At 33.4% G+C, this 22,020-nt stretch overlaps 1 protein-coding gene across 2 annotated transcripts in view; it reads right to left on the bottom strand.

The window, feature by feature from the left end:
- Positions 1 to 22,020, bottom strand: part of LOC145259283 (glutamate receptor ionotropic, kainate 3-like) — a 510,406-nt gene that overhangs the window by 120,244 nt on the left and 368,142 nt on the right. For both annotated transcript variants that reach the window (XM_080117150.1, XM_080117149.1), the window contains 2 exons: positions 16,427 to 16,531; positions 2,609 to 2,737 (listed from right to left, as the gene is read on the bottom strand). In XM_080117150.1, coding sequence (XP_079973276.1) covers positions 2,609 to 2,737; positions 16,427 to 16,531 — 234 coding nt within the window. The remainder of the gene's footprint in view (positions 1 to 2,608; positions 2,738 to 16,426; positions 16,532 to 22,020) is intronic.

The following is a 22,020-nucleotide window of genomic DNA, read 5'->3' as shown; positions in this document are numbered from 1 at the left end:
CTGAGCTTCAATCTATGGTCCCCCCTCGCCAAACTTTCACAAGAAACACTCGTCTAGCTGTACACACTATCAATAATTCCCCCCCACTCTTTATCTGTGCCTAAACCTAAACGTAGATTCTATGAACAAAGCTTTTTTCTTAGAACTGCACGCCTGTGGAATTGTCTTCCGTTTTCCTGCTTTTCGGCTGACTACAATATGGTTTTCTTCAAGTCTAACGTAAATACGTTCTTGATGAGCCGTTCCATATAAGTTATCAACTTTACCAAATTTTCATTACTAATGATTACTATAATTTCCAATTTCTACTGTACACTCTTTAACTCTTATCCTTGAGTGGCCTCTTGGCCTTGATAATGTGGTGATGCCTATGTAAAAAAAGCCTTACATGGCTATCCGCCATGAATTAGTCTATAATACATTGTAGTCTACATTGCACTATAAAGAATTTACCGTTGGTTTTAGTAAATTATTTTAACGGCCTGGCTTAATATCTAAAATGCAAAAGTCAAGAATCATGTTTCAATTGTGCTCTAAACAGCAACATTTATCACGAAAACGCTCTTTAATATCATAGAACCTACTGTTGAGTTTATATGTATTGCTTTACTGTTTGTGAGGTGATAATGGTTTCAATTTGTTTAAAATGAAAAGGCCAAATATCATGGTACAAATGTGCTTTAAACAGAAAACATTCATTTTGAACGCACTCATGTCATATAAAAAACTACTGTTGATTTTATATGTTAGACCTTTTGGCTTGTGTGGTAGTGAAACTTATATAATGCACTTATGATGTTAGGTTGTGTAAGACGTTAACTTTGGTCAGAATCGCCATATTTCTTTCTTTCATTGGATTATTTCGATACTAATCGAAGACATGCCGACACAAATCCAATCTAAGAACACAGCCAGGTACATAAAGTATATTCGTGTGAAATTTCATAAAAACTGACTTATCCGTTTACGTGTCCATAAGGAACGAACTCCCATACACACACAGTTACTTTGGGGCATCTGGAAGTATTTCAACGTTGCTATTATCAGCAGTATTACATGCACCTCCATAAATATATGATGTCATTACGCAGACTCTTATATAGCTAAATAGATAGAGATAAAAAGTCGATGTATGTGCGTATGTCTCAGTGTAAATATTTAACCGATAAACTCTTAACTATTACTAAGATAACACTGAAATTAACAAAAAAATAGTAATCATATACCAAGAATAGTTTATAACGAGTAAAATCTTTGTTTGGATGAATCAATAACGCGTAGGAGTTGTCTAGTTTAAATGCAAAATGTTTAAACTTGCCGACATTTTTATTATGTTGCGCATGCGTAAACTAAAAGTAGCTAAACGTGGTTTCATTTTATAAGTTTCTTATCTATCGGCCGGATAAGCTCAAACGGTAGAGAACGCGGTTCCAGCCCTTAAGATTCTGGTTTCGATTCTAACTGGTGGCATCCCACTATGTTTTTCTTTTTACTGTTTAAATCAGTACTATGTATTAGGTATAATATAATAATCAATATAGAATTTGCTCTGTAATCATGAATACGAAATCTGCATGAATTAAAATATATTTAAGCGTATTTTACGACTGGTAAGGTCTGCTAGAAAGAAGTAAAATTGCGTCTGTCGCACCGAGGAGAAACGGATGGAAAAATTTACACTGACGAAGATAAAACGGCACAGAACCTTTTCCTTTAAATTTTTGTGTTGTTACATCAATTAGTACATGTTTTGAGTATCAGTTTAAGGTTCAGGGATCCTGCTGGAAAAAGTGTCTCTTAGCTCGTTTAATCGAAATCAATGGTGAAATAGTTTAATGTACTGATAGCGTAGAGCTCTTTCCGGTACAGAAGTTAAAAGTAGATCATCGGGTATATCATAATGACCATTAAGGAGTGTGTTGGCCAAAATGATTTGTTTGTTTGTTTGTTTTTGTTTTACGGCATATCAACCCTTTTCACGTTATTTAATGCCGAATCCAGTGATTTTGAAGATCAATTTTTTAATAGAGTATATTTGTTTGTTTTTTTTTAAGTCCGTTTCTATTTAACCCATAATTGGGAACTTAACAGGTACAACCACTCAGGGTCAGAGGGGACCTGGAAGCAATGGCAATTAAACGGTGGCTCTACACTCCACAAAGCCCGCAAGCTGGGGTCTCACCATCGGATATAGTTTAAGGTCATATCCAGGACCTGCCAAAATGAGATAAGAGCATAATCGGCGGCGGTCACGAGGGAAGAGTTTTATTTTCTTGAATCGACTTTTCTTAGACTAGATCTATAAACCCTGCGCCTGTCAAAGATTTTGCAGTCGACTGAGAAATACGATTACAAGTCTACCGACCAGCGGCTGAGAACTTGTCCAGCGGCTAGGTCTAGATCCTTAACCTTGTGTTCCGGAGCGGAGTCCTGCTGGAAGACGTTAGAGAGTCCGGCGCCGCTTTCCACCACCTATAGCTTCTCAGCACCTCCTGGTATTTTATTTTCTATTTGTCAAGTGTCGAACTTAGCTGCAACAGTCTGTACATAGAATACGTTTTCAAAAAGAATGTATATATAAATATATATAATAAAATGCGATACTTACGCAAATGGTGACGACTCGAAGTGGCTTTGTTCCAAAGATGTCGCCTCGGTAGCGAGGTACGCTGCTAAAACTCTTGTTGATCACAATCCTTTTGTCCCGTGTTGATGGCCCGCTACGCCAGGTACTGCGCTACGACAAAAGCGATATTTTAAAATACACATAAAAAACAGAGTCATTGAAAAGCTAAAGGGAAGAAGCATGCAAGTGTTTAAGGTCACGTACTGTCACGTATTGTCACATACTGTCACGTACTATCACATACTGTCACATACTACTTATCTTATGGAACATGGAGTAAAATCCAGCGTATTTAACTGTCGGAAACTCATAAAATATCAAGAAAAACAACAAATAATTTATCGCAAATGCAACGAAAGCAAATTCTCCAGAAACCTGTATAGTTTTAACTTTCTATACTCTAAAATTGTCGTTATTCTCTTTTGGAAAATTATATATATATATATATATATATATATATATATATATATATATATATGCGTGGGTGTGTGTGTATGTGTGTGTATATATGTATATATATGTATATATATATGTGTGTGTGTGTGGGTGGGTGTGTTTCTGTTTTATGATTATATATATGTATGCATGTATATATATATGTATTTATATATATATATATATGTATATATATGTATGTGTATATATACATATGTGCGTGTGTGGGTGGATGGTTGTGTTTCTTTTTTATGCTTATATATGTGTATATATATATATATATATATATATGTATGCATATATGTATGTATATGTATGAATATATATATGCATATATATGTGTGTGTGTGATGCGTTTCTCTTTTATGCTCTCTCTCTCTCTCTATAAAAATTTAATACCTTACTTTGTAAAATGTATAAAAGTGCACGTTGAAGATAAATAAATTTCAAATTGAATCGTGTACCTTTATTTTTAAAACCTATAGTAAAAACATTTTGTTTAACAATTTTCATGCCTTGGATGAAATGCTTTTCTAACTTGTATCGTATCTTTTTAAGATTATATTTTATTTAATTTATTAATTTAGATTTTTAAAAATGATTGTGGTTTTGTATGTATTTATAAAATCTCCTACCCTCTATTTCAGTTTCTATTTCTCCTCACACCACAACTCATTTTTTGCAACTCACTCTTTTTCATACATGTCTGAATAATGAGAACATCTTAATTTTTTTAACAAAAACTTTAAAATAATTTTTTAGATTAAATTTTTTTAAACTTCTTTCAGAATAGAAAATCTTTACAATTTAATAAGGAACATATTTCATATAGGTTTCATTAACAAATATTCAGTAGATAACGAGAAAAATAAAGATGAAAATTTCAAAAGGACTGTATAACTGGTTACGCTCAATAGTAGTCCTCGCCAGCGAAAGTCTTTGTTATTATTATTATTATTATTATTATTATTATTATTATTATTATTATTATTTAAAACATTTTCTGTCCTGCTCTTAACGCGTTTAAAAGCTTCTTACGTGACACAAGTTGAGTCCAATTTAGGTAATTGAGAACTATAGCGATCAATTAAAACAAATCAACCCTTCTAAACTTTCTGGGTTTGTTTTTAAATTTCATGGACGTTAATTATGAGAATTAGCTTACATGGCATCATAAGCATCTAAATTAACTTCTTTTTAAAGTTTAAATTGCCGGTGACCGAAAGAGGAAATGTTACCCAGCAGTATGTATCACTTCTGACACGGATTATTGCATAAGCATAAAAACCAGTGTCCGTAGGTACAAAAATATTATATTTATATACAAATATATAATAAACTATATATATATATATATATATATATATATATATATATATATATATATATATCTGTGTATGTGTGTGATGTTCTGAAGTTAAAGCCCTAGAATGGCATTGAATAATGAATTTAAAGGTCAGTCGTCTCGAATACTGCAACTCAGTAAGCTCCATAGAGGGAAGTTAGTCCTCTAGAGCTAAACTACATTAAATGCCAGATAAATGCATTTTATTAATTTGTATAAGTCTATTTATGATAAAAGTAATCAATACAAAAACAATCAGGGATAGTGTACGATCGTTTCAGCGACGATATCGAGTTTGTTTAGTTTATAATTCCTAATGAGCACAAGTCCAAAGAGACCCAGGTTTGACCTTATAAGGAGTGGTACAACTTTGTACCCTTCTCTCACTCCCCCCTTCCTCCCCCGACCTGAACCGCTGGACTACTTCGTTTGGTCATACGTCGAGAACATCACCAACATAACCATCATGCAACACCAAAACAAGCCTAATCGCTGCCATCCGCCGAGTATTCGCCGAGTTCCCGCCGGCACTTGTAGAAAAGGCATGCTCCCAGTTCCGGCCACGTATCGAGGCGGTGATTGATGGTTGAAGGCAGTTACATTGAATATATGTCCACTCTTCTTCAGCTACCTGAATTAATTTTTTCGATAAAAGTTTTAAAACCAAGCTGTAGTGTTGTTTTCTTTAAGCGACACTTTTATCATTTCACTATATATATATATATATATATATATATATATATATATATAAGTACTTAATTTACTCACATAAAATTAATATACGAAAGTATAGATTTATGCGTAAACTTTAAGTATTTACTTCAAAAGTGATATATATATGTGTGTGTGTGTGTATTTAGGCAGTATTGTTTTCTATTGTTTTCTATGGCATATAAAAATTGTGATTAAGTAAAATAGACGGTTTTTTTTGTATATTAATTTAAACTTCGATCCTTTCCAAATAGCGGGAACTGGCTGATCTAATCACCATATTTATCATAAGTCCTAGTACTTTCCAATCCTTCAGGATTCATGGTCAGGGATGAATAAATCTATCTGGTTTTGAAGAATTTATAAATATTTTTTTTTCATTGGTTAAACTTTAGCAATAGTAATAACATCCTGAAGTGTTTGAAAAGTTATTTATTTTAATAGTTTTGCAAACATTTCTGAATGCTATTAATTTTAACGAACGGCAAAAAAGATAAATAAAATAATTAACAAATAAAGAGGAAAAAAAGTGTATAAATTGTTCAAAACAGTTACATTAATTTATCCCTAACGATGAATTCTGAAGTATTCGAAAAGTACTCGGACTTGTGATAAATATGGTGATTACATCAGCCAGTTCCGGCCAGAAATGAAGATTGTTATTCGGAAATTGGAAAGGATCAAAAATAGAATTAATAGACAAAGAACGTATATTTTATTAACCGAAATATGCTATATATATATATATATATATATATATATATATATATATATATATATATATATATATATATATATAGTGTTATAATGGAATAATTCCAGGAGGAAATTCGGGTATGAGAGCTCAATGTAGTAAACAGAGCAATAACATAAAAATATATAACACGGAAATTACATAATTGTCGATGCAATAATTTATTTCAACCTTATGGTATTTTCAAGCATCTAAACTAGCTATATATATATATATATATATATATATATATATATATATATATATATATATATATATATATATAGCATATATTGTAGGATTACCCGACGTTACCCGGGATTGAATAATGTTCAACAAATATTTCACATTCCCATATTTTTATTGTCATCGAAATCGATGAAATAGCTCATTTTTCAATCAAATCGATTGATTGCCTGCTCTAATTAGTGACGCTTCGCGATGCACCTTGAAAAGCTTCACATGCCTCTCGCAGTGACTAAGTTCACAATACATTGTAGTCCACATTGCACTGTAGAGAACCTACTGTTAACTTTATAAAATTATTTTGATATATATATAATGGCTTGAATTAAAGTTTAAAATGCAAACGGTCAAGTATCATGTTTCAATTTTGCTCTAAATAGAAACATTCATTCGGTATAAAAGTGTTAACTTTGATAAAAACCTGACGTCTCATAAATATCGAAAAAAAAGTCTCAGAAGTATCGAAAATCGATAATGAAATAAATCCGATTAAAGAGTCTTAAATCGGATTTATTAGATTATCGATCTTCGATACTCATGAGATGTATTCCGATACAAAACCTACGTAAGACCACTCCCAGATATATCAAGTACCTTCATTAAAAATTTCGAAAAATCGGCATAGCCGTTTCCGAATTCGTAAAAAAACGTACTTACACACATAAACACACAATAACCCTAACCCTAACTCACACACATAAACACACAATAACCCTAACCCTAACTCACACACATAAACACACAATAACCCTAACCCTAACTCACACACATAAACACACACAGTTCCTTTTATATCATTATTTATATATATATATATATATATATATATATGTTGAATATGATAACTAATGGCTGCACATATGCAAACATGTTTCAGTGACCACCCTATCAGGGAAAATCACCTCATCAGGCCAAGAATATTCATATATATATACTTCTAAATAAAAAAGCACGCCATCTGTGTGTGTGTGTGAGTTTAACCATATAGACTCCGAAACAGCAAAGTTGATTTTGTGTACTTTATGTGTCTGAGAGTGTGCTTAGATAATTTTGGTATTGGAATTCCTCTGATAAGGATCGAAAATCGATAGTCAGGAAAAACTGATTAAATAAGAAACATCCATATTTTGACGAAAGTTACGCACTTATTTGAATTTATGAAGTTTTATCGTACAAGCAGAAGACGCGGCTTATAAAGTCAACAGTAGATTCTTTGATCAGGGCGCCTCTGAAATGAAAATTTCTCTTTAGAGCACAACTGACCTATGATACTTGACGTTTGCATTTTAAACTTTAACACAAGCCATTATATGAAAATAATTTTATAAAATCAACAGTAGGTTCTCTACAGTGCAATGTAGACTACAATGTATTGTGAAGTAAGTGACAGCGAGGAGACATGTAAAGATTCCTCTAGGTGCACTGCGTTTAGTCCTGAACTAAAACATGCAATAAATTTGATTGAAAAATGGATCATATCGATGACAGTCGAAATATTTGAAGCGTAGAAGATTCGATAATCTTCATTCGATTTCGGTCAGGGTCAGGTCTCCCTGCTATTATATATATAGCATACCAGCCGGAAATTCCCAGTGGTATAATACGCTCAAATATGATATTTTAATTCATGCAGATTTCGTCTTTATTATTATAGGACTAATTCTTTATTGATTATTGTATTGTACTCAATATAAAATAGAGTTTATATTTTTGTAAAAAGGAGTTGGGTGATATTAGCTCCTTAAGTTCATTCACTAAATTTCAATTTTTCAATTTTTACTCTTTACCAGCTAATTTTCCGGTTAAAATCAAATCGAATTTGTTTCACTGCCCAAATACCACTATATACATGTATACCAAATTTTAAATTTCTAGTCTCTAGAACGAACATTGCCAGGTTAGTCGGCTAGTCTGACAAGATTATATATTTAATTCCAGCTTCTCTGGGGTCGGCTGGAATTTCACCACGAGTAAGAAAAGGTTATTTTTTTGTACCTTTCTGCTTACCAACCTTGATTTTTTTTTTCGTTTGATTTCCCTGACCGACCCACATCTTTGAGGATTTGCAACAGCTTCAGAGTTTTTAAACTTTCTAATAACGTTTCCAACCGCACTAAGTGGTAGATTAAGTTCCCTTGATATTATTCGATACCCTTTTCCTTCTTTGTGCTTATCAATGATTTTTTGATCAATGTCTATTGACAACTCTTTAGTTTTAGGTATTTTTATAAATGAACACGTTGACTTTGAAGGAGTGAGCTCAAACTGGAAGAATTTTATAAAATTAATTTAATATAAAGATCTCTGATTGGTCAGTGATAACTTGTTTGTATTATTGCAATACACTAAGCAAAAGTCATTTAAATTTATTTCAGAAAAAAAGAATTTTTTAAAAGTGTATCCAATACTTTTCCGTTTGTTAATTCATAATTTTCCTTAAATATAAACTTTCTAAACTTTGATTTTGTAATTACTACTCTAACTATAATTCAGAATTGTAATAAGAATATACTGACCAAATTTTAGGTAAAATCTTGAACCCTAATTAAAGTTATGAAGAAAAATATAATGTATCCAATACTTTTGCGTGGCACTTATATATATATATATATATATATATATATATATATATATATATATATATATATATATATATATATACCCAGCATTGCCCGGTATTAAACGTAACGTTTAATTTCTAACGTAAAAAACGGACAGTAACTGAGACACGTGCAAGCGAGTATTATACTTTTTCTAAACTTATCGTATTCAAAAAATACTCGAGCCGATATTGAAACCTAAACCTTAAAAACAGTGACTTAAGTACGATAACCATTAGGCATCTGTACACGATCTTTAAAAGGCGTTTTCAAACCTACTTGTTCTTTAACATAATAAATATGTACCGTGAACTTTCTCTCTAATAAGTATTCAATTTTGATTCCTTTAGGTATTCATGATATCTCCAGTAGGCATTCAAGTTCTCTCTAATATGCATCATTTCAAGAATGCATTCAACTTCGCTCTAGCAGGTATTCAGGTTCACTCCAGTAGGCATTCAAGATCTCTCCAGTAGGCATTCGTTCTGTCATGTAGATATTTAAGTGCTCTCCAGTATTCTCAAGTAGGAATTCAAGTTCTCTCAAGTATGCATTCTAGTTCTCTCCAGTACGCATCCACGTTCTCTCCAGTACGCATTCAAGTAATATATACATATATATCTATATCTATCTATCTATCTATCTATATGTATACATATATATATATAGTAATTTATAAAATATATATGGCGATTAAGCTACACTGAATATTCGGCGTTTCATCCACTCTAGGATTCGTTAGGCTTATGCGCGAATTCTGTGGTTGTTTATCGTTTTTATATGGTCCTCTTCTGTTGAGGATTTTAGTTATCCAATAAGCTTTCTAGTATCCCTGACGAATCCTAGAGTGAATGAAACGCTGAATATTCAGTGTAGCTTAATCGCCATATATATTTTATAAATCACTAACTAGCTCTACCTACGTATTGAGCACTTTTGAAGTAAATACTTAAAGTTTAGGCATAAATCTATACTTTCGTATATTAATTTTATGTGAGTAAATGAAGTAGTTATATATTTATATATTGATATGTATATATTGATATATATATTTATATGTATATATATATATATATATATATATATATATATAAGTAAATAGTTTTCTTTTGTTCTTTTCACACGGATGATGAAACCTCCTAAGTTAAAACAAGTTTCACGTTCGACCATAAAAAAGACATAAAAAGCGAATATCGTCAACGCAATTCAAGCATTGTCTTCTTTCTCTAATTTAATCGGATTGTCTTGATTGCTTTCCGCATAAAAGCACAAGTTTAATCAAGTCTGGCACAAGATCAACCAAATGAAGCGTTAGCGGCTTGTCTGCAAATAAATATAAAAGATGTGTAAATCGTTAATCTGAAGGATAATACTTAGGACGCGTCCTTTAATTTCTGGTAAAAACGGGGTTGCCTTATCGCACCATGCAGATGTCTGTTCTTAGGTTTTAGGCATTATTGTTTACATTAATAAAACATCCTGGAAAATCTATGGTGAATGTCTATTCAATTGCATAACTATATATATATATATATATATATATATATATATATATATATATATATATATATATGATGGACTCTCCCGTCGCTTTCGACGTATCAGGTTCTCTGCCACGACAACTAAGTTGTTTGGAAATCCACGCAAATGATTTATTTATAGTGGTGAAGGCTTTGTGTAGAACCACCTCCCTTTTGTTATTACTGCTTATCCTTGTCGGTGCAGATGAGTGTCACAGTGCCACAAGACAGCATACATTACAATGCAGCCTTTTACATCAGTTACCTTCTCCTATATATGATGATGATGATCCCTCTTCAAGTTTCTTGGAAATATATAATAGATAAAACAGTTGGTGTGTTTATAGTGATGAAGACTTTGTGCAGAACTACACACACTTTTTAGTACAGCTGCTAATCTTTATCTCTGCGATGGATGCCACAAGACAGAGAACACGGTAGACGTCAGTTTTACAACTGTTTTTCCTTCTCCTAGGTATATGCCGTAAGGAAGACTGGGGTTGCATCACTCCCATTGAATTAAACACGCAACCAGATACCAACCTGGACATTTTGTTACTCATTTGGGACTGGCGAGGCCGGTGTCAACATTATATATATGTGTGTGTGTGTGTGTGTGTGTGTGTGTGTGTGTGTGTGTGTGTGTGTGTGTGTAGTACATGTTGATGATGATGATGCTGACAAATTCACACATAATTTTCAAAATACCATCATCAACAACATGTACTGCATATGTGTGAGTCTAAAACAAACTTATTTTAAAATAAAAATCCAAGCGTCTGTAATTTCATATCAATTGGACTGTTGTTTTATCGTCGAGTCGTACGTTCAGTTATTTGGAAAAGTATGTGTGAATTTGTCAACATCATCATCATCATCATCAACATGTACTGCATATGTGTGAGTCTAAAACAAACTTATTTAAAAAAAATAAATAAATAAAAAAAGGAAGGAGGAAAAAGTTCAGGAAGGAAAGCTGACACAAACGGTCCAGCCGCTGATCACTTACTATGTGTGACTTTTGGAATGTTCCATCATGTGTATTTTACATGTGTTTGTGTGTGTACGTATGTATAGGCATATGTATGTGTGTGCGTATATGTGTGCCTCTACATGATTATGGTTGCATGTGTGCGCACATGCATACATATGTTGGCGTACATCTGTATGTACGCATGTGTTTATTGTCATGTGTATGTGGGTGGTGAGGGCTTCCGTAAGCCGCGGTGAAGGCAACCCCTCTAGGAGAAGCAAATCCTAGATTTTAAAAAAAAGCATAAAGAGGGAGAACAGTACCCGCATTAAGCTGGTCTGCAGTTTGACTTGTTAAACCGAGAGAGAGATTTAGCTGTTGTACAAAGCTAAAACTCTGTAACATCATCTGTGTATAGATACTCCCTCAGCCATGGAAAAGTTGTGACGCGTGTAGGCCTGAAATGCTGGAAGCATGTAGTAATTGAGCTGCCATCATTATATGTATACATGTATGTATAGGTGTATGTATGTTAATGTACAGGTGTATCTATATGTGTGTATATCTATGTGTATATGTATGTATATTTGTATATGTATGTATATATGTATGTGTGTATGTCTATATGTATATATATTTCTGTATGTATGTGTATATATGCATGTGTGTATATCTGCATATATGCATGTGTGTATGTTTATATATACATGTGTGTATGTATATGTATGCATGTATATGTGTATGTATGTATGTGCATGTTTGTGTATGACTGCATATTTATGTAGGTGTATGTATATTTAGGTAAGTGTATGTATATATATATGTGCATATGTGTACATGTGTGTATATGCATGTATATGTGTGTGTATTTATATGTATGTACATGTGTATGTATGCGTGTGTGTATGCATATGTATGTATGTGTATTATGCATTATGTATGCATATATGTGTGTATGTTTACAGATAGATGTGTGTGTATGTGTATATATGTATATTTGCATATATATATATGTATGTATGCCATTGACTTGTCTTGTGTATGTTGATATATGTGTACTATGTATTGTGTATATATGTATGCATATATGTGTGTTATATGTATGTGTGTATGTGTATGTATGTGTATGCATTATGTATGCGTGCATATATATATGTGTATGTATACTAGTGACCGTCTCCAGTGCCATGTCTGTTTGAGCGTGTGAACTAAAGTCATTTTCGGTTCATGGACTTTCAGTGCCTGAGGGAGTGGCACTCGTCTGACAAGACGTTGCAATCGTCATATACATATATATATATGTGTGTGTGTGTGTGTGTGTGTGTGTGTGTGGAGCTCTAGCGTCATATATAGCTTCTCCCAATCTAATCATCCCCACGTGCACGCCGTGAGTTCTGCCACGCTAACGGGGCTCTAGTGAATGGCGAGTATTCAGCACCAGAAAACTGAATCGCCACTCCCTTGTGGTATAAGGTTTTTTAACCATAGGTTAAGGGTGGGGTAACCCTGACAGAAACATCCAGAGGAGCTTAGGCCCTGGTGATGGCGGCATTCATGACACACTGGCGTGTGGACCATGCTCTGATACCCAGCTACCTAAGTCCCAGTCATGGGTAAATGATATTAGCGGGGTAGAAGGAGCTCCTGTATGCCGTGGTGGAGGCAAACCTTCTAGGTGAGGACAACTCTTACGAGAAATCTGCTTTCAAAGCAATTACCAGTCATCTTGCTATGGCTTGTTACTGGGTTATTGTTGTTGAGACTTAGAGAGTGGTAGTCGTGTCGTACAAGCGCTTGTCACTTTAATACAACGATGTACAGATGTTAATTGCGATCTGTCTTTTATATATGTATATATATATATATATATATATATATATATATATATATATATATATATATATATATACAGTGGGGAAAATAAGTGTTGGACACATCCCATTATTCTTTATTTAACACATTTTTTATGCAGCGAATAACGCGAAAATTTAACAAGAAATAGTTACTCATTTAACAATAACAAATAACTTTAGAAATTGGAACATTTTAATGCATAACAAAAATTATATAATAAAAACGAGAATAGCCTGGAAAAAAAGTGTTGGACACATTGTTTTAAATTATATCTTATTATTATTTTTTATAAATAATGCTGGAAAGAAAGAAGGAAAGAAAAAATAAAGGGAAGTAATTCACTTCCGGAAGGTACAAGCGGAAGTTAAAGAGTTCTCTTTTCTTTCAGCACAACCATAATCTACGTCGTTGGAAAGTATTGGAACATGTTAGTCACCAGTAAGCCATCATGCGTGAAGGTTCTAAGGATGAGTAAACATAAAGAACTCTCTCAAGTCGTCCGTGATAAGATTATTGCCGAGCACAAGAATGGAATTGGTTATCGGCGTATATCTGCTCAATTCAAAATCCTTGTAAGCACCATAGGAAACCTTATTACGAAATGGAAGGTGCATGACTCAACCGTGAACCGTCCGCGCACCGGAGCTCCTCGCAAGATGTCGGATCGAGCAGTAAGGAAGATTGTACGAAAAGTTCAGCAGCAACCGAGAACAACACGAGGCGAACTTCAGAAAGATTTGGAAAAAGCAGGGATAGTAGTAACGAAACCAACGATTAGTAATGTACTCTGACGCAACGGTCTTAAATCGCGTACACCTCGAAAGACACCATTATTAAAAAAATGTCATGTTAATGCTCGTCTGGAGTTTGCAAGAGACCACTTATTGAAAACAGATGATTACTGGAAGAATGTGATCTGGTCTGATGAGAGGAAAATTGAACTTTTCGACATTAACTCTGTACGTCGAGTATGGAGAAGAGATGGCACAGCGCACAATCCCAAGAACACCCTCCCCACTGTAAAGTTTGGTGGTGGAAATGTCATGCTCTGGGGATGCTTCTCTTCAAATGGTACTGGCCCACTTCATATTATAGATGGAAAGATGAATGCAGCCAAATATCGGGAAATTCTTGAAAATAATCTCTTGTCTGCTTCCAATGCATTAGGTATGCGACAGGGATGGATCTTTCAAACAGATAATGATCCCAAACATACTGCTAAAATAACCTCCGATTGGTTCGTACAGAACCAAATAGATGTTCTTAAGTGACCCAGTCAGTCCCCAGATTTAAATCCTATAGAAAATCTATGGAGAGAGTTTAAAATCATGATCCACCAGCGAGATCCACGTAATATTCAGGATTTGAAGAAAATATGTGTTGAAGAGTGGGTCAAAATCTCGCCTGAACGTTGTCACAAATTAGTTTCGTCGTATAGAAAACGCCTCGAAGCTGTAATAGCCAATAAGGGGTTTTCAACTAAATATTAGATGAAATTGTGTTAGTGTGTCCAACACTTTTTTTCCAGGCTATTCTCGTTTTTATTATATAATTTTTGGTTATGCATTAAAAGCTTCCAATTTCTAAAGTTATTTGTTATTGTTAAATGAGTAACTATTTCTTGTTAAATTTTCGCGTCATTCGCTGCATAAAAAATGTGTTAAATAAAGAATAATGGGATGTGTCCAACACTTATTTTCCCCACTGTATATGTATATATATATATACATATATGTATATATATATATATATATATTGCTCTTATTTTTGGTTCAATGCGGCAGTTGTTCAGAGAGTGGGATTGTCTCAGTGCAAAGTCTTTCTTCACTATAAAAAGCTTAAAGCACAGGTATTACTTGATATGCAATGGAATACACATTTTGCAATTTGTATCTCGATAACAAAAAGGTTCGTTTTAGCCTAAAATGGCAAACGGACATTCAGTGAGGACTGATGCAAATATGGGCGTCAATGGCAATAAAGGCTCTGGAACTTCCAGGGTCTGGCCTGGTAGGTGTTCGGGGCACCACAGGTTGGAAGCGGTCATCAGTGAATGTGCAGGACTATAGAAAGTTCATAGAAGTGACCGTCTGGCACGTGCTGTTTACTGCGCTCATGTTTGCGTCATTTGAGCCAGAGATATATTAAGTAATGGAAATACTCGGGAACGCCATCATATATATATATATATATATATATATATATATATATATATATATATATATATATATATATATATATGTATATATATATATATATATATATATATAAAACTCTCAGTATCAACCTCTTGGCCCCCATGCTCTTTACTATTGTTGACCTCGATTTTCCAACGCGCACGCACACCTACACCTCTCATGCAGATAACCATAATTCACTGTGTGTATATATGGGACGTTCCAAAAGTAATGCCTCCTATTTTTTATTCGGCTCTGATGGATTGAATATTGTATTTTCATAATGGTTGAACTCATGCATTCAGAGTCTGAAAGTTTGTATCTTTCCGTTGTTGATTTATTAGAGCGTGAATCTAATCTATTCTATATATCTGTATATATATTTTTGTATAAAGTTGAGTATTTCGTTGCATTTGCATTATTATTAAAATTCTACATTTTCTATTTGAAAAATATTAAAAGGATTCCTGTTTTATAGTTCCTTATAATATCATTGGTTCTATTTTACGTTTACCCTCGGTTCAATTCATGCATATTTTACTATATTTTGTATAATTGCGTAGCAGTCAGGATGGAAAAAGTCTAGAACAACCATATATATATATATATATATATATATATATATATATATATATATATATATATATATACTTACAAAGTGCCAGTGCTTCGAATTTAAAATTTATAATGGATTTAGACATGTGGAACCAATTGCATTTGGTTTTTAACTTGCAAAAATAGCTAATAAGTGGTCAAAATTGAAAATTATATTGACCTTGGCAGGACTAAATCGACTAAACCTGTTATTTCTGTGTATGCGCAAATATACAACTATATAGGCTAAAGTCGCTTTTTTATTTTATTTTTATCGTTTTCTGATCCAGCTGTTGATATCTTATACGTTGACTACCAAGGTTGGATGGCTAAATGTTTTTTTTTAATTCTAGCTGATGGTATTCAAATAATTTTTATAAAATTTTGATGATCATAACTATATATTGGGTACAATATAATAATCAACAGAGGTTTGGTCGTATAATAATAAATACGAAATTTTCATGAATTAAAATATATTTAAACGTATTTCATAACCGGTAAAACCGAACGATCTGGTAGTTCCTTTGTAAAATCATTATTTTTAAACTTTGAATAAAGATAAGCTTGATGGCAAAAGAAGGAAAGAAAGAATCTGTGTCAAGATATTACCGAGCCATTGTGATGACCACCGAGGATAATGAGCTGAAGGAAGTCTTCTTTTCGGGTTTGATTCCCCACAAAAGACAGGTGACCAGTACAGCCATCTTTGTGAACCTGAAAGAAATAAAATAAATAAAACTATTTTTTAGAAATGTCAATAAAATCAAATATAAAAACTGTATTTTTTCGTATTTATCTAACAATATACATATATATACATATATATAATTATTTCCACAGTCAAGCAATGTCGAAGCTCACACTAGCGATGAAAACCAACAAACAAGAAGTCTAACACCCGAGTTTCGCCCCCAGTTGGGTTCATTTGCTGAAAACCTTCGAACTTCAGATTCGAACTACATATATAAACTGCGTCCATCGCTTTATTGCAGATTACAAAATAATCAATATTTCAGTAAATATATGTTATAAAAAGCTGAAAATTACACCATCCAAGGACTGTATTAAGGTGAGATAAATCCTAAAATTTCATCAAAATTCATGTCATATTTAAAAAGTTTTGTTATTTTTTTAATATTCAAGGAATTTTCCCGTCCATCGCTTTATTGCAGGTCTCATAAAATGCCAAAAAAGGACGTTTAACAGCTACCGAGAAGCAGAGGATTATTGCAGGACTAGCAGAAGGACTCTCGATCATAAATTAAGCCACAGAACTAAAAAGAGATCCCCGAACTTTAGCTACATTCGTCAAGAACCCCAACATCAAGTCCAGGAACGATAAGGGCACAAGGAGGAACCTTTCTGATCGGGATCTTCGAAAAATTCGTAGAGAGATTGTGCGCAACCCAAACAGCACCAGTGCAACAATTTTTGCGAGGGCTGGAGTCATACCAAGGTCCAGACAAGCCCGATGCAATGTACTGAATGAAATGGCAAGGAACATCAATCCTATTCCAAGGCCTCCATTGAGCCAAACCCACAAAGAAAAACGATTGGCTTGGGCACAAAAATATATGAAAATGGATTGCCAAAATGTTCTGTTTACAGATGAGGCTCGTGCTACCCTTGATGGACCTGACGGATGGGCCAAAGTTTGGAATCCAAATAGAACTCCAACGCCTTATAGATTTCGTCGCCAACAGGGAGGTGGAAGCATAATGTTTTGGGCGGGAATTATTGGGGATAAGCTATGTGGACCATTCCGAGTGCCAGAAGGTGTCAAGCTCACCAGCAATGCCTACACTGCCTTTCTAAATGAGAATTTCTTACCATGGCTAGATGATCTTCCCTTGTCACGTCGTTTTAAGATTATTTTTATGCATGACAATGCCCCATCTCATGCTGCTAGGGCAACTACATCCTTCCTTGGATCTGAGGGCTTTGTTGGAGAAACTCCCATGTCCTGGCCACCGTGTTCTCCGGACCTTAATCCCATCGAACACCTATGGTCAATATTGAAACGAGGAGTTTATGAGGGAGGAGAGCAGTTTTCTTCGAAGGATGCTCTTTGGAACAAAATAGTCGACGTTGCCAGAAACATTACTCCATCTCAGATCAAACAATTGACCTCCTCGGTGGACAAAAGGTTGTTTAATGTAATTTCAAAAGATGGGGGATATGTGGACAAATAATTCGTTTGTTTGACACTTAGCCTTCGGGATGTGCCTTTGTTTTTGTTAATTTTCCCCAGAAAATGTGTTCAATATAAATTTATGATGCTTTGGTATTGTTTTATTGAGCTAAAACATTATCTTAGAAGACTTGCAATAAAGCGATGGACGGTGAAAATTCCTTGAATATTAAAAAAATAACATAACTTTTTAAATATGACATGAATTTTGATGAAATTTTAGGATTTATCTCACCTTAATACAGTCCTTGGATGGTGTAATTTTCAGCTTTTTATAACTTATATTTACTGAAATATTGATTATTTTGTAATCTGCAATAAAGCGATGGACACAGTTTATATATATATATATATATATATATATATATATATATATATATATATATATATATATATACAGCTAGAGAGAGAGAGAGTGAGAGTAAGAGGCAAAAACAGAGACAGAGAGCGAAAGAAAGAAAGTTATCTAGATGATGGAATCACGGACAAAGGCGTCATCATTAATCCCAGACACCTTGTCTCGTAATTAGGAGTCTTGTAACATTTGTAGCCTTGTTTGCAGGTGACTGGCTCTACTTAAATGTCAAGTCAGGCATAAATTTCCATCAACTGATTAATACAATTTCGATCGCACACACACGTCGATAATGACAAAAGATTTCTATCTACATATAACGATGGATTTATTTATCTATCTATTTATCTATCCTAACTACCGAGCTCGATCTCTCTCCCTCTTTCTTCCTCTGTCTCTGTCTCTGTCTGTCTGTCTGTCTGTCTCTCTCTCTCTCTCTCTCTCTCTCTCTCTATATATATATATATATATATATATATATATATATATATATATATATATTAGCAAAAGTATATGTCGTTGACTGGGTTCAAAAACAGCCTACAGAAAATGGACTCTGATGTATGAAAGTATGATAGGTTATGAAAAGGAAGGGTTGTAAAGAGATAGCTTCGAATTTGAGGGTATCAAAACCAAAGCAAAATATGATGAAAGTAAAAATAAAATAGATAAACCCCATAATTTAATATACCATACCTGTTCACACTGAAACACTTATCACAATATTCTGTGGATCTATATTAAAAAACCTTGTTAAACTTTGTGACATATTTCCATTTTTTTATATACCATATTTTTATTATACCATATTTCTTCAAACTGAAACATAATTATCAAAGTATACTTACGCAGATAGATATGAAAAGTCTTTATTAAAGCTTGTGCCTATTTCCATTCTATGGAGGCCAGACGCGAACGCAGACCTCACAATTTTATTATACCTTCCCTATTTAAGTTAAAAAATACTTATCAAAGTATTCTTATGTACATATATATCAAAATCACTTGTAAACGTTTTTTTTAAATTTTTAAATTGTTTATTTCCGTACTTTGTTGACCAGGCGTGAACGCAGACCCCACAATTTTAATGAACAGCCGTTCTGCCAGATCAAACATACTCATTCCTGTGTCTCGATACATCTTCTATCATTGTGTGTAATCAGTTTTTTTTTTAATAGTCAACCATATAGGAGCCTATTCGTGACCAGACACACACACACACACACACATTCAGCGTTATATTATATATATATATATATATATATATATATATATATATATATATATATATATATATATAATACAAAGTTAATATTCTCTAGAGGGAAAGTTACTAATGAAGTTTAACGAGGTTAATACAAGAGTGCTCAATACCGAAGTAAGGCAAAATATATTTCTATTTGTATTCACGTAAGCAATAATGTGTTGCTAAACATTCATGAGCATGTTTTGGTCAACTAGTCAAAGCTAATAGTATATATATATATATATATATATTTATATATATATATATAACTTTCTCATACATATTTTTTATAGATTACAATTGATACATAACAATTGACGTTTGCATTTTAAACTTCAATGCAAACCATCATATATAAAAATAGTTTTATAAAATCAGCAGTAGGTACAGTACAATGTAAATTACAATATATTTGGAATATAGTCACTGCGAGAGGGATGTGACGCTTCCTCCAGCTGCCTCCTGAAGTGGTCTCCAATTCGAGAAGGCAACCAATCGATTTGATTGAAAAATGGGCTATAAAATCGATTTGGATGACAATAAAAATATGCAGGCGTGAAATATTCGTTGATCATCATTCAATCCCAGGCAACGTCGGATCACCTGCTAGTTATATATAAATCTGCATATATTATATAATTGATGTAACTCTGTCTGTCTTTCTTTCTTTCTTTCTTTCTTTATGTATGTATGTATGTATGTATGTATGTATGTATGTGTCCATGGGTGGATATGAAATTCGGTTTGGATAGATCTGCTATACTAATTATATTGTGCACCCCCCCATAAAAGAACGGAAGAAGTAGGTGACTCCTTCCCCGCCAGATATTACGTTGGAACCCTCCCATAAAAAAAACTGAATCCAAACAAATTTTCTTTCAATGAAAATAGCAGTGAGTGCCCGCACGACTTAAAAAAAAAATTAAATAAATGAATAAAAATAGCCGAGTAGGCAGGCTCGAACCTGAAACGTGAAAGAGGGCAAGATTGGGAAGAAAAAGCTAACGTGCTAGTTGTCACGGCTACAACGTCTTCAAATAAACGTTTTTAAAACATACATTCAGTTTACTACGCATACGTGACTTGTAAAAATCTCGATGCAAAACCTGACCTTGCCAAAAATGGTCGATTTGACCACCACAAAATTAGTATTTTTCTATTTTTCAGATATTACGCGTCAATGAGATCGCTTTTCTCAGAGGGTACCGTTTTCGACGCGGTCCGATGTGACTGACGAAAATTTTACCGAGATATACAAACATACATAGATTCACACACGCTAACTGACAAGGGAGATTTATATTATAGATAAATATTCCAAGTAAAAGTAATAATTTATACAAACTCTGCATTTCAATAAAGTGTTTTATTTCAGTTTCAAAATAATCTTTGGAACAATTATTGTTTTTTTCTTTGTTTTTCGGGGGACGGGTCAGTTAAAAACAACAATAAGTTTTACTGTAAAACGTTGCTTTTATTTATGCCAAATACTCCTAATAAATTAATTTAGGGATATTAGTTTCTCTACATGAGATTGAAACGCATTAATAGGAAACTAGCGAGACCGGTGGAAATTCCACGGCGGACTCTTTCTTATGTAGTATATTGAGGTTGGCATTCTAGCGATGTTCAGTGTAAAGGGATACGCTCTGATATTATTGTAGCTCTTCTGTTAAAACAGGTAAAGTGTTTATCTAAGCTAGCAAGGACGTCGTCATAGCCCGGTCACAAAATACGCTTAAATGTAATACTTTAATTAATGCAGATTTCGTATATATTATTATTATAGAGTCAATTTTCTATCGATTCTTGTCTATATAATCATAAAACTCAAATCAGCTTGCTTGCTTGGGCGTTGTGCATCCGGTTTGTGACTTCCGTTTTCAAAAAATTAATCTGCTTAGCAATTGCATGACAACCCTGCTTTAAGTTCGATATTAAAAGCCACTGCTACTATCCAAAGCATATACAAGGTCAATACAATATTTTTTTGTTTTAACTTATTATAACGTGTTTTCCGTACGAATAGATGTAAGTTAACCCCGTTAAGTTAAAAAAAAACAGATTTAAATATAAATATGCACTATATAACTATAATAATATTTATAACCATATTTGCTGATTTTAGTAGCACTCCTGGGGATTCTTACGATTTTTTTTCAGGCCTTACTTAATAAATATTTTCTCTTCAAGGATGGGGGAGGTAGAAACTTGGTTTTAGTAGTGCTTTTAGTCTGTCCTCCTTAATTTTACTTATTGCTCGCAGTAATGCTCTGGAGGCTTCCTGGGTTTTATTTTTTTCACTAATCACTTAAATAGATGTTTTCTCAAGACCATAAAAGAAAATATATTCCCCAAATTACATTTTATTTTTAACATATTTTATCTTTACTTTTAAGGGCAATTGGGTA

Source organism: Euprymna scolopes, chromosome 34, assembly GCF_053919585.1.
Source record: "Euprymna scolopes isolate OS-2025 chromosome 34, ASM5391958v1, whole genome shotgun sequence".
Lineage (NCBI taxonomy): Eukaryota > Metazoa > Mollusca > Cephalopoda > Sepiida > Sepiolidae > Euprymna > Euprymna scolopes.
The sequence above is the reverse complement of the archived record's forward strand: the minus strand, read 5'-3'. Positions and strand labels throughout refer to the sequence as shown.